We start from the raw sequence: 14,030 nt of genomic DNA, 5'->3' as shown, positions 1-14,030 counted from the left end.
GATGTGTATTTTTGGATGTTTTCTTTCTGTCTAAAAGAAGACATGTTATGGTTGCACTTAAAATTCCCAGTTTGGGAACAAAATAAATAAAAGCATTGGTCTGTAGTGTCTGACGTTAATAGAAGTTGCACAAAAATCATCTTTAAAGTTGTTCAAATGAAGTTCTTAGCAATGCAAATTACTAATCAAAAATTAAGTTTTGATATATTTCTATGGTAGGAAATTTGCAAGGTGCTTAATTTTTGGCATAAAAAAAAAAAAAGTATAATTGTGACCCATACAATGTGCTACTTATAACTGCTTCTGTGCTGCAGAGACACATATTGCACTCTTAAATAAAATGTCAGTGAATAGTGCTGATATATATCGCTCACAGGCCAAGAGGAAATACTACGACACAGAGCTGGAGACGTTAGAGAAGCAGCAGAAGCAGACCATCGAGAAAATGGAGACGGAGCACACGGTGCACCTGCGAGACGAAGGCAAACGCATCCGCGCAGAACAAGAGAAAGCCTACAACAAGTTCCTGGACCAGATGAAACACCGCAAGAAAGAGGTCCGAGTTAAAACTGCACTTTACTGTCATTTCAGTGATCTCTCAAACTTTCCTTGACACAACTGCCAACAATACATTAATGCTTTATTAATGCTATTTATTATAAGGGGGAAACTAGTTACTAAATACATAGTTACTGTAATTTAGTAAGGGATTACTCTTATTTCTTTACTTCTTATGTAATTAAATGTAATACTGTGTATAGGCTGTTGAACATTAATATAAAACACAATACAGTATTGGATTTAGCATCAACATAGACACAAGTCTAAGCTTAAAATGCATGCTTTTTATGTACCTTCTCACTTTAAATACTTTGGTGAGTTAATTAAGTATTAATAAGCATTAATTAGGTTAATTCCTTGTATCATTCATTAATTTTGATCTAGGATTTAGAAAGTAATTAGTAATAAGCAACTACATTTTCGGAGAGAGTGATTTGTACAGTAATTTAATAACATTGTTAAAGATGTAATTAGTCACTAGTAATTATTTACTTTGAGTAATACTTTCATTTTCCATAATAATAATAATAATAATTATTATTATTATAATAATGAAATGAACTGAGAAATACATTAAAATGCATAAATTATATTCTAGAACTGTATCTAAAATAAAAAGTGGTAATAAAGACTTTGTGAACGGTGAAAGTGTTGAAACCTTTCATTCATATAAATGCATATATTTTATGATATAAATAAATATATTTAATATATAGATATAACTTATTTTCTGAAATATATACGTGCTTTTTTTATCAAAAGATAACCAAATTAGACGGAAATTTTTTTTTTTTAAAGCATTGTGGATGATAATATGACAGAAAAAAATATTAAATGTGAGTTTATCAATGCACTGACTGTTTTGTTTTTTTCTATAGAGTAAACATCTAGTAGCAATATGTTTGATTTTGAGAAAAACTAAAAAAACAATAACTTACAGCTGTATATTGAAATTTTAATAAATGACAAACTATGACTAGGTTTTTTTGCAAAAAAAAGTGCCTGACCGCCACCGACGTTTCAAAACTAATGCAAAATTCAACTTTAAAATGCATCTCAAAGATTGAAAAGTCTTTGTTCTAACTGTTACGTCTGATCGATTATCTAATGCATTAACATTTGTGACGTTTTTAAATCATAAAGGACTTGGGGTCGTTGTAGTTAACTTTGAATTGTGTCTAATTTGAAACATTTTTCATCTCAGGTCAAACAAGAAGTGGAGAAGCTGCCCAGGAGTCAGAGGAAAGACAGCCTGAAGATCAAAATGAACAACTTCCAGCAGATGAAATCAGACGAGGTTAGTGAAATTCTTGAAGCTGTGTGCACAACGGTGTGTCTCGTTTTGGTTCCTGACTCTTCTCTGCGCAGGAAGAGAAGTTCCTGGCAGATCAGAGGGATTTTCTGGACTCGACTCTGAAGAGCATCATCGCTCAGAACAAGCGGGAGATCTCCGAGACGGAGCGCCAGTGTCTCATCAAGAAACAGAATCTGCTCCGAGGTATAAATGCACTCAGATCACAGCATCCTTACCAAACCAGGTTTTACATAGACTGCATGCTTACAAGTGCTGCTGTTGTGTGTCAGAGCGAGAGGCCACAATCTGGGATCTGGAAGAGAAGAACTTGCACGAGAGACACCAGCTCCTCAAACAGCAGCTGAAGGACCAGTACTTCCTGCAGAGACACCAGCTCCTCAAGAAACACGAGAAGGTCTGCAAGCATGCTTGTACAGCACTTTAAACAACCTTGGTTGAATGGGGTAAGGCTGGACCGTGTCTGACCCGTGTCTATGTGTCCTGTCACAGGAGCAGGAGCAGATGCAGTGCTACAACCAGCGTATGATCGAGCTCCTCAAGGCCCGACAGCAGCAGGAGAAGAACAGGCTGCCCAAGATCCAGCGCAGTGAGGCCAAAACACGCATGGCCATGTTCAAGAAGAGCCTGAGGATCCAGTCCAGCGGGAGCTCCTCAGAAGACCGTGAGAAGACCAAGCAGGTAAAGCATGTCTCCAGCCGCCCGTACAGTATGTGTCCTCCTCTGAGAGACCCTCATCTCATCTCTCTCTCTCTCTCTATCTCTGGCCTTCAGTTCTCCAGGCTGGAGGAGAAGAGGCAGAAGGCAGAACGCTTGCACCAGCAGCAGAAACACGAGAACCAGATGAGGGAGAAGATCAGCGAATGCGAGGGAAACGCCAGAGAACTGCAGCAGCTGCAGGTGAACTAAACTCTTCATGCTGGTCTTTCTAATAGACGGTCACACTCCAAGTATCTTGGAGAGGTGAGGTGTCTGAGTCGCAATATCTAACTACTGGGGTGCCTCAGGGTTCTGTTCTTGGACCACTTCTATTCTGTCTACATGGCATCATATATAGACGGTCACACCTCAGGTATCTTGGAGAGTGAGGTGTCTGAGTCGCAATATCTAACTACCGGGGTGCCTCAGGGTTCAGTTCTTGGACCACTTCTCTTCTGTCTACATGGTATCATATATAGACGGTCACACTCCAAGTATCTTGGAGAGGTCAGGTTTTAAAGTTGCAATATCTAACTACTGGGGTGCCTCAGGGCTCAGTTCTTGGACCCCTTCTCTTCTCTGTTTAAATGGCACCACTAGGTTATGTCATTGAGAAACATGGCTTTTAATATCACTGCTTTCCTGATGACACTCAACTCTAACTCGAAAGTGATAAGTTAGATACATGATGCAGATTTTTTTGTTGTTTTCATGAAGAATAATTATTTTAAATGTTTTAAATATTTTTTAATTTTCAAATAAATGATCTAGTAAAGTACACACTAATGAGCCACTCAGATCCAAAAACTCTAATTACTTATTTTCTAAAACATGTTTTACTTTAAACCTGTTAGAAATCCAAAGATGTTGTGTTCCAAATTTGAGATTGATATCACAAAAAAATGAGCTTTCATGAGCATTTTGTTTGGCTGCGGTATCGAACATTTCCACTAGGTGAAATTTGTTTGCAATGTTTACAAATGATCATCCAGTATATCTTTAGAAAGTGAACAGCACATACTAGTATAAACATAAATATATATCAATATAATATACACCACACCATTAAACATGCATCGTTTTCAAATCCCTCTAATTCCAATTTCACATTCATATTCAGAAACCTCTGTCAAACGAAAAAGCTGTGTGTGTCTATTAGTGTTTCCGCAGCCTGATCTGTGTGATTGTCTCCTGCAGAACGAGAAGTGTCACCTGCTGATAGAAAACGAGACGCAGCGCCTGAAGTCTCTGGACGAGCAGCACAACCAGCAGCTGAAGGAGTGGAGGGAATGCCTCAAGCCCAGGAAGAAGGTCTGCGCTTCACCAAACACATTAATTACACACTACAGGTCAAAAGATTGGGCTCGGAAGTCTATTCCGCTCACCAAGACTGCATTTGATCATTTGACTGGGGGAAAAGTTGTTAAATATTGCAATTATAAACACAGTTTTTATATTTTAATATTACGCCTTTTTAATACAGGCCTATTAATCCGTTCTACTGTAATTTATTGCAGCGATCATAACTCCAGTCTTAAGCATCACATGATCTTCAGAAACCATTCTAATAGGCTGATTTGCTGCTGAAAAAACGATATATATATATATATATATAGTAATATTAGATTGCTGAATTTTTTTTTATTATAATATAAAGGCATTAAAGCAATGCATTAACTTGTATAGTGACTACGGTTTAAATGAAACTGGTTTGACAGTAATGAGAGGGAAGATGTTATTGTCTGATGTGGATAATCTCAGTTGAAGTCTAATGTGTTGTTGTCGTTTCCTCTCTCTCTCTCTCTCTCTCTCTCTCTCTCAGGTCCTAGAGGAAGAACTGAACCTGAGGAAGAAAGAGCAGGAGCTTTTCTTCAAGATGAGTGAAGATTCCCAGTGTCAGAACGTCGGCTCACCAAACAGACTCACAAAGTTCGTCCCGTACGTCGATTCGTCCACCACATGAGTCAAGCACGAGAAACTTCAACCACATGACGCTGAAGCCAAAGAAACACAGATACTGACAAACACAGCGTCTCTTTAGAGTACACTCACCTTCATTCATTCAATAGTGACCAACAGAGATGAAAGTGTATTGATGCATTCATTCAAACGCAGGGATTTTCTACTGGTGAGTAAGAAACATTGAACGGCGTCGTTTCCTTGCGCCTTCGTTTATTTAAAAGCTACTGTTGTCATATTATTTTCAAGTTAGCAAAAATTGCATTGCCAAATATATTGCACAAATCTTGCATATTCTTATATATTGTATTTTTTCTATGATCATTTAATATATATTGCAACTCATCACTTTTCTTTTATAACCAGTTTCCTTGTACAAATGTTTAAATGCTGATTTTATTTTTAAGTCTTTCTTTACTAAAGTGAAAAAGTGTACATTTTAATTGGTACATTATTTTACCGAATGTTTTGTTGTCGTTTTATGTTTTAGACAGCAACTAGTTTGCTATTTTTATTAATCTGCAATGTTCACCAATATGTGAGTTATTGACTGTCAGTGGCACATTTACTGTAAATGCATCACACTGGACGAGAGCGATGAGACCCACGGCTTCAGAAATGAGCTTTTCATGCATGTTTTCTTGAGTTTATTATTTATCATTTGTTATATGTTGCTGTCTAAAGCACTGTCACCTAACCAAAGTGCAATATGTTGCTGCCTTCAGCTTTTATACAGGTGTTATTTTACAACAACTTCCATTCTTTAGCCATTTTAAGGATATCTATTTACACAGCCAATACCTGAAGCCTGAAGGTACGAGGATTTTACTTTTTTTCTTTCTTTTCTGAGTCTGTAACTCTGTGTAGCCATAGGTTCAGTGTGGATGATGTATGAAAGTGTCCAACCAGAGTATCTATAATAAATGAGATGTTTATTATTCATCCTTACAGTTCTTTTGGTTTTGATCACTGTCTTTGAGGACTTGGCATTAGAAGTAACTTTTTATAAAATGGGTTTTAGTTCAAAAAGGCTAAATTCTATTCTATTTTGCTCAACCTCATGTTGATCCAAACCTGTACAAGTTTCTTTATTCTGCTGAACAATAATAATAATTATATTTTAAAGAATCAGTTGACCGTAGCCATTGACTTCCGTAGTATTTTCCACTTGAAAGTCAATGGCTGCCGTCAACATTCTTTAAAATGTCTTGTTCAACAGAAGAACAGACATCAAACCGGTTTGGATCAATCAACGATCAGGTGAATAAATGATGACAGAATTTAAATTTTTTGCTGTACTTTAAATTGTATAAATCTGGTAGTCTTAAAAAATTAATAAATAAAAAGAAAGTCTCCATTCCAACTGTGATGTACAGTATTTGAAATAAGAAGAAAAAAGAAAACCTGTTGCGCCACCTAGAGGTCAAAGTAGGTTTTAGTCCATTATTGATGTGAGATTGATTAATATTTCACTTTATTCAACAGGTAGTTCTGCTCCACAAATCTGATTTAATTTGTAGTTAATTATGAATGAAACCACTGTCTGTATTACTAATATTATTACATGTTTGCTGCTTTTCTAAGTGTTTTTTGGTTAGTTTTAGTTGCCGGTGACCTGTAGCACAGAAAACACTTCATTTGTGCTCAAAATGCGAAATAAAAATCCTAATTAGAAAAAGTAAAGATCAACATCCAAACGCACAAACATAGAAATTAATAATATTTAAAAAAGCAGTAATGTGTACAGTATATCCTCGGTTTTATGAAAACATTGAATGCAACTAGAAAAATAATGTTGGATTCAGTCTTTCCACATCTTTTTTTTTTTTTTATATAGAATACTGTGTTGGTCTGTTTATTTATTTATTTTTTTACAATTTTTCTTAGTGTGATTTCTGATTGTATTAAAACCATTTAGGGATCAGTTTGCATCAATACACAGTCATCATAATGAATTCCTTGTTTAAATATCCCTGGTTTACATTTCTAAAATCTGCTCATATTGTGGCTGCAGTGTCAGAGTCACTCAATATTACTTAGAGAAGCTTTTTAAAAATCAATGTGACCCTGCACAAGGCTGTGATTCATCTGAAACCACAAAGAAAACTCTTCCTGGTGTCATATTACTCAATGAAAAAGAGAAATATTACTCAATTAAATGTCAGATTTCTGAGCTCTGCTGCCCCCTGCAGGCCATTCATCACTGCTCAACAAAACCTATTGGAAAACATGACTCTGGAATTTAAGCAGGAATTCAAACCAGTTGTATTCTTAATTTCATATTTTGATCCTGCTTTTTAACCACAGGTAATTTAATAATTTTTGTTTTCAGAAGCGTCCATGTTGAAGGCAGATTTTGCAAAACTAAGAAACTAACAGACAAGTTGGACTCAATGTTCAAGTCATTTCAATCTTCTTTTCTTTGTTCCCATTGAGAATTGTGACCCCACGGCACAAAAGCAGTCATAAATAGCATATAGGCATATTTGTAGCCATAGCTAAAAATACATTGTATGGTCAAATTATAGATTTTTCTTCTATGCCAAAATCATTAGGATATTAGTTTTTCTCAGTTGATTTTACACTTTTCTCCAGGGCAACATACCTGTTCTCAAACCAATTAGCACAGCCATCCAAACACAAAATGATCTTAACCAAACGGTTCAACTTTACTCCAAAATGAAAGTTTGGTATGCACTCCCCTCATCATGGCAGTGTTGGTATACCATTCCCCACAGCGACCCCTAGAGGATGCAATTCGAAGTTCCCTCAGAAGGGAACGTCTCAGGTTACAAGATACTGCGACCTCTAGTTCCCTTGCCATGCATCGCACATAAGCTTCAGAAGAAGAAGCAGATGACGTGTTAATCCCAGCACCCTTTTATACTGTGGTCGCACCAGGTGATGATGTCACAGGCTGTCACCGACCAATGATATTGTGGGGTTTAGATGCATGCTTCAGACATCGGTCATGGTGAAGGCGTTCCCCATAGTGACTCCTCGAGGATGCAGTGTCTCGTTCCCTTCTGAGGGAAACATGGTTACATACATAACCCAAGATGTTTCCTTTAAAAGGAACCATAACATTGTAAAAACAGTTTACTAGTTCACAAAGTGCATTAAGTTATATTCAATAAAATTTGATAAATCAAAGATGTAAGGTACTCCTGTTTCTGCCTTCATTTTAAACACTTTGTAAGTCTTGTTACGTCCATGTAAAATTATCTCATCCGAACATCCAAAAAATAATGGTGAAAAAAGTTATCTTGGTTTTCCATAAAAAAAAGAGGTCTAAGTAAACACATCAAATTTAGACAATGCAGATCAAAGTTTAGCTACATCATTTGATAATTACCAAATTCTAAAGACTGTAGTCTATATATATTAAATCACCTTTATTTTAGTGTTTCATTCCCAATTGTTGATACTGCAAGAGATATATGTGTAAATCATTCTGAGGAAAAAACATACATCTATAAAACCCCCCAAAAAACGTTCAGCTCTCCTTTATTGCTTACTTTTAGGAAAGTGGTCTCTTGCAAGTTGAACAACATTTCGAAGAGTTTGAAACCCCTGCCTTCCGAACTTCAGTTTTATTTATTTTTTGGCATTAAAAATTATGTTTTCATAAAATCTATAAATAAACCAGAAACCTCAAGAAAGACAGTTGTATAAAGGACAAAAAATGTACTGTTGAAACTCTCACTTACAGTTTAATACCAATATAAATGGAATTGCTCAAAATAATAATAAAAACATTTTGACTATTTGAAATGTTTATTTGATTTACATTAAGACAAAGTTAAAAATCAAACTTGAAATACTAAAGGACAAAACATCACAGAAATGCTTAAAAAATACACACAAACAGGTTACCCATGTCATCTTGCCTTTGTTTCTTTTTTTTTTTTTTTATCTGGTTTGAGTTTCAACATATTCTGTTGAATATTTACTCTCTTCTCTCTGTTATCCTTCATATTATACTTTTTTCCTCATACTAATTTTCTTGCAATAGTTTCTCAACTTCACAAACACCTTCCATTATCCTTGCCAAACTCACACACATTATTTAATAGATCGAGTTGATTGGAGTATGAATGCATTTCATAGCAACTAGGAGCTGATGACCAAAGAGCAAAATGAGCAGTACTCCTGGTATTGTCGGGTCAGACTGGGCACCTATTTAACACTTTTTCGGATAAATGAATGGAAAACAAAATAGTCAAAAAAGACAAGAAATATTTCAGTAACATAATAAACCACATTTTCAAATGTAGTGTTAAAAATAAACATGTTTATCAAATGTATGCTTGAAACCAGTCGAGCATGAATGTTAAAACATCTGACAATGACTGTAAAATATCTAAGCACCTTTGTCAGTGATATGAAAATGCTTTGTTAGGGCAATACTGACATATAAAATAATAACGATATCATGGCTGAGGTATTCTGTTATTCACTAATGTATGATTGGTACTGCAAAAGGGGCTGCTTTTTAAAATCAATGTTTACTAGAACATTCATGTGACAAATCAACTGTGAAAATTAAACTAGAAATGGATGCCACTGTTCTGTAAACCTTAAGGCCATGTGTTTGTTTCCCGTTTCTCCTTGTTTTGCACCTTCCCTTTACTCATCGGTTCTGCAGTGTAGACTTCTATGCAAAGTCTATAAAAAAGTGCAGACTGAAACAAAAAAACAAAGTAGATAAATAAGCAACATGATTCGTAAAGTCTTTTTAGTGTTAGAACAAAAAAGCGGACTAATTTTTGTAAACTAAAAGCTTCGAAATGAAATGAAGCTAGTTTAACAAGTACTCCAGGCTATGCCATGTAAGCTCAAGCCTGCTACTTATACGGATTCATAGTAGGCGTAATATTGAATTTCGAATCTGCTGATAGACACTGCTCAGACGTCACGTTTTGCATAATCTACGGCAAAAGCACTTTGCATATTTTGAGGCACAATATCATGAAGGCTGCGAAAAGTCATTTATATATTGCTAGTCACTTAAACCTTTAGCGATACATATAATGTTTGATTAATATAAGAATCAAGGCAAGAGCCTTGATGTTCAGTGCTAACATATGAAAGCACACATGGTTTTTCCCCAAAAGGGAAAAGAGTTACAAAAAAGCAAGCAAACAAATTATTATGGCCTGTTTGAACTTGCAAAGGATGGAATGTCATTTAAAAAAAAGGTATCCATAAATAAAGGATGTTAATTAAATAAGATTTCTTTAGGCAGCCATGTCAAGAGTACCTAAGGTTTCTTGGTCAGGTAATTGGAAGGGAACCAGCCCTCCATCACTGGCCCATCGCTCACGTTTTTACAAAACCACCAGCCGCTGCTACTTTTCTCCAGAACTTCGAAAACTGTGCCCTCTTTAAAGCCAGATGTCTGCTCGTCTCCTTCAAAGTCCGCCACGGCTAAGTACAGCTCCTCCTTGGCCGGATCCTTGATAAGAGGTGGGAGTTTGTCTCTTGGAGGCGCAGGTTTTTCTGTCTTAATGTGGGGCTTTGGTGGCACAGGTACTTTTGCCTTGGGTTCCTCCTTCTCCTTTGGTTTTGTTTTGGGTGGTGGGGGTCTGATTTGAGGAGGGATGGCTGGCTTGGCCTCCGGCAAGTCTTTTTGGGGAGCTCTGTTGTCTGTAGGACCGGCCAGCTCAGAGATCTTCTTTGGTGGAGGAGGTCTTCTAGGTAGCACAGAAGGCCTCTGGGGAGGATCTTTGGGGGCTGTTGTTGGTGGTGGTCTAGTAGTTTCTGATGAATCATGACCGTTTTGTAGTTTGTTGGGGAACTTTGACTCTTCGTTTGTTCTGCCATTATTCGGGGGAGGATCACTCTGCTGGTTGGGATCAGTCGAGTTGCTGCCGAACTCTGGAGGTTTAGATGGACGAAGCTTACTCCGAAGGTTTGTGATGTCCAGCTCATTCTTGGACACTGGCTCTGGTTTGGCTGCAGGTGGGGGCTTTGGTCTAACCACTGGTTTTGGCTTGAGGAACGGGGCTGGGTTGGCAGGATAGGACTTGTCTTCTTGCGAATCCGCTTTGGGTTTGGGAGGCTGCTTGGCCACAGGCTTAAGGTTGAACTTTTTCACCTCCTTGACTGAGATGTTGTGGCCACACTCCAAGCCCATCTCATTGCGCAGGTAGAGCTGCTTGTTCTTCTCCTCCTTTATCTCTGGGGGTTTGTCTGGCTTAAGAGGAGCTGCTTTTGGAGTCACCAATGGGACAATGACTCCTGGGACTGGTGGTTTGGGTGGGAGAGGTTTAGGAAGGTCTGGTTTGGGTTTGTCCTCCAAATCCAGGCTCTTGTTGATAGATTCTCTCCTTGGCGGTAGAGCTGGCTTCTCTTCAGCCGTGGGTGAGGATGGAGGAGGAGGTAAGGGCCCTGAAAAATGGGAGCTGCCTTTAACTGCATTGGGCTTCCATTCTCTCAGCTTGGAACGGGTGGAGAAATCAGACTTGGATGAAGGTTCATCTGGTAGAGGTTTAGACCAACTGTTCTCAGAGTTGGTATTATTGCTTGAGGGATCATCAAGCTTCAGTTGACCCATCTCACCAGGAACCGGGGCCAAAAAGTTAGGCCTAGAAGCATTGCTGGTTTTCTTGTATTTATCAATGAATGTGACTGGAGCCCAGCCTTCTTTATCTTCGATCTGAATGTACCACCAGCCACTAGAGTTCTTCTCAATGACCTGGGATTACAAGGTAAATGACGAGATGCATGTGGAATATCCAGATGTGTTAATTTGAGAATTAATCAAAAAATTAAAGTCAACACTTTGTCTGTTGTTATACTCACTTCAACTTTCACTCCTGCCTGGAAGCTAATACCATCTGGGATGGTCGTCTGAAAGTCAGCTATGGTGTAATACTCCTCCTCTACTTGTGGGGGCACTGGAGGTTTAGGCAGATTCACACCTCGTGGCTAGAAGAAGAGACAGGACAAGAGTTAGGATACCAAAATCTTGGGTGCTTCTCAATCCTCAAATTTCTGCTTCCTCGTTTCCTTGCTCCTCCAACCAATCAAACTCCATAATCTTGAATGGCATCTCAATTCTATAACTCCGGGGTTCTCTGGCCTCAAGGTCAACATTCCTGCAGAGTTTATATCCAAGCCTAATCACACACCTGAACAAGCTAACTAATGTTTTCAGGATTACTAGAAAGTCACAGGCAGGCGAGTTTGATAAAGTTTGGAGCCAAACCTCATCCCCAATAGAACATTAAAGAAAGAATTAGAAATATTTAAGATGCAATTGTAAATGATCACCCTTACTATTGAAAGATCCCGGCGTGGTGGAGGTCTCTGTCGTGCTCCTGCTTCTGCAGAAGAGAAGAGGACAGAATTTAGAGGGCCACAATCTTTTGGTCTCTCTTACTCTTGGCTGTTACTGTTAGTGGTTGCCATTTTTTTTAATTTTGATGCAGCCCAGCACCGAGAGTACTCTACAATAAAGCATGTAAATGGGGCTAATCAGGCCATTATATTTTTGAATGAAACAACTTGGAATGCATTAGTATTATTTTTACCTCACCTTCAATTTGGTGCCCTGATAAATGTTTAGATGATTATTTAGCAATAATGACAGCTTATTTGAGTAATCTTTAGTTTATTAACCAGAGCCTAAAATTAAAACTCGCTAAGCACCAAATGAGAGTAAAAATTGTTGTTGGCGAATGTATTAAATTGTGTCAATTACCATTTAGCCAAAAACATTTTTAGGAATTCCAATGCAGTGTTTACGGTGCATCACTGCCGTTCCATAAGCGCCACCTACTGTCAGAGAGTGAATTTGCATTCTCATGCAGCCCGTCTGCTATGCAGCATTATTTCACAAAGCTAAATTCAGACCTTTAATACCTGTAATTTTTTAGATTACAATTAAGCTAATATTTGCTTACTGCACTTGCTTTCTGAAAATGGTGAAAATCGGTCGCGCTGGTTCTCCTTGTTAGCATTCTGCTGTTTAGAAGCCACATCTAGGTCATTAGTGCTGGCATGACCTGGAGCGCCCACAGCCATCTTCTGACTGAGGATATCAGCCTTCTTCAGGTAGGACGCCGGGGCCCAGCCCTCTTTTCCTTGGCATCTATGGGGGTACATGGGAGAATGCTCCAAGAAAATGCATGTTAAGTATTTTTCTGAGGACATCTGCATTTGATTTTACCTGATCTTCCACCAGCCTTCTAAGTTTTTTTGAATGACCTCAACTGTCATGCCTCTCTCCAAATCGATTTCATCTTGATCGCGTGCAGAGTATGGATAGATTGCGGTGTACTTTTCCTCTGAGGATACGAAAGGCATATTTGAAAAAGTTAAGAGTGCCATCCATGAATAATGTCCAACCACTACAGCCAATTTACCACTTATGTTCTTTATATAACGCACAAAAGTGTATACAAATATAATAATGGAACTGAAGCTCGACAACCAGAACGTTTCTAATTGCTTGAAAAATTATTTAGAAGATTCATTGAGCTTTCAATGTTTTGCAAGAATAGTTGAGAACATGCAGTGGTAAATTTGATGTAGTTTCACTTTTTCACTTATTTTACATTAATTTGCTGCTTGTAATCGGCATTTTCTCTTTCTGTTTTGAGTGAATGAATAGCAGATGAAGGAGGGTGGGGAGGATCTGATCAGAGACTCAAAGTATGGACAGCATATGCACATCTGCTGACAAGACTGGTTGTTTTCACATGCTACCAACAAAATCACAATCTAAACATGGCATGAGCACACCAAGTTTGATAGAACTACATCTATGATTGGAGATAAGCATGTAAACTATGGCAGATGAAAACTTTAGTTTGAACAGAGATCTTTTATTGTGTATTATTGCATTATTATTTCACAGATATTATGAATTAATGTTTTTATAAAGTGTTTTACTTGCTGCACCTGGCGGGCTGTTACCTGCAATGCAAGACATGGGTAACAGTTTTCTTCAGTAGAACAATAAAACTAGATTTTTTACTTTTTTTTTTTAGCTGAAATCAAGTCAAATGAAGTCAATGGCTACCCGTCTATGATAAAGTAAAAAAAAAACATATATTAAGGAACACAAAATGAATCCCCGTGGCTCCTGATGATATATTTTGGTCTTATGAAGTGAAACGATCAAGAAACTAAAAATGATTTACAACACTATTACGATCGCCAAGGAGCACGGTTTCAACTAAAAATCTTCTTTACTCTGCTACTTAAGAAAAATCATCTACATCTTGAATGGTCTAAAACATTTTTGGGTGAACACATCCTTTAATCTGTTTAAATTGTGATTGTGTTTGACTTTTACTGTATATTTACAGGGTTTTCATGATCAGTCATGCATCAGGCAACACCATTTAATTCACAGGGGCATTTCATGTGCTTCAGCAATTCCTCTTGCAAACCAGGAATGAAAAGTAAAATTTCGCCAGTGTTACACTCCCCTGATGCGTGCTGTGGTCAGTTCTACAAGACGTACAGGTTTCAGCTCGTGCAGCGC

At 37.7% G+C, this 14,030-nt stretch overlaps 2 protein-coding genes across 4 annotated transcripts in view; one reads left to right on the top strand and one right to left on the bottom strand.

Annotated features, from left to right (window-relative positions):
• The window catches only part of LOC127986492 (serine/threonine-protein kinase 10), a 36,749-nt gene extending 31,278 nt beyond the window's left edge, over window positions 1-5,471 (top strand). Inside the window, exons 12-19 of the mRNA XM_052588761.1 lie at window positions 377-556; window positions 1,766-1,858; window positions 1,930-2,059; window positions 2,146-2,270; window positions 2,366-2,554; window positions 2,648-2,773; window positions 3,770-3,883; window positions 4,395-5,471. Coding sequence (XP_052444721.1) covers window positions 377-556; window positions 1,766-1,858; window positions 1,930-2,059; window positions 2,146-2,270; window positions 2,366-2,554; window positions 2,648-2,773; window positions 3,770-3,883; window positions 4,395-4,535 — 1,098 coding nt within the window. The 3' untranslated portion in view covers window positions 4,536-5,471. The remainder of the gene's footprint in view (window positions 1-376; window positions 557-1,765; window positions 1,859-1,929; window positions 2,060-2,145; window positions 2,271-2,365; window positions 2,555-2,647; window positions 2,774-3,769; window positions 3,884-4,394) is intronic.
• A 2,818-nt stretch (window positions 5,472-8,289) lies between these two features.
• The window catches only part of LOC127986493 (SH3 and PX domain-containing protein 2B), a 31,478-nt gene continuing 25,737 nt past the window's right edge, over window positions 8,290-14,030 (bottom strand). For 2 of the 3 annotated variants that reach the window (XM_052588762.1, XM_052588764.1), the window contains 5 exons: window positions 12,708-12,825; window positions 12,442-12,629; window positions 11,816-11,862; window positions 11,339-11,464; window positions 8,290-11,231 (listed from right to left, as the gene is read on the bottom strand). In XM_052588762.1, the coding sequence (XP_052444722.1) occupies window positions 9,795-11,231; window positions 11,339-11,464; window positions 11,816-11,862; window positions 12,442-12,629; window positions 12,708-12,825 (1,916 nt within the window). In that variant the 3' untranslated portion in view covers window positions 8,290-9,794. The remainder of the gene's footprint in view (window positions 11,232-11,338; window positions 11,465-11,815; window positions 11,863-12,441; window positions 12,630-12,707; window positions 12,826-14,030) is intronic. The other variant, XM_052588763.1, reaches the window with a different exon arrangement.

The sequence above is a fragment of the Carassius gibelio genome, chromosome B21 (assembly GCF_023724105.1).
Source record: "Carassius gibelio isolate Cgi1373 ecotype wild population from Czech Republic chromosome B21, carGib1.2-hapl.c, whole genome shotgun sequence".
NCBI lineage: Eukaryota > Metazoa > Chordata > Actinopteri > Cypriniformes > Cyprinidae > Carassius > Carassius gibelio.
The sequence above is the reverse complement of the archived record's forward strand: the minus strand, read 5'-3'. Positions and strand labels throughout refer to the sequence as shown.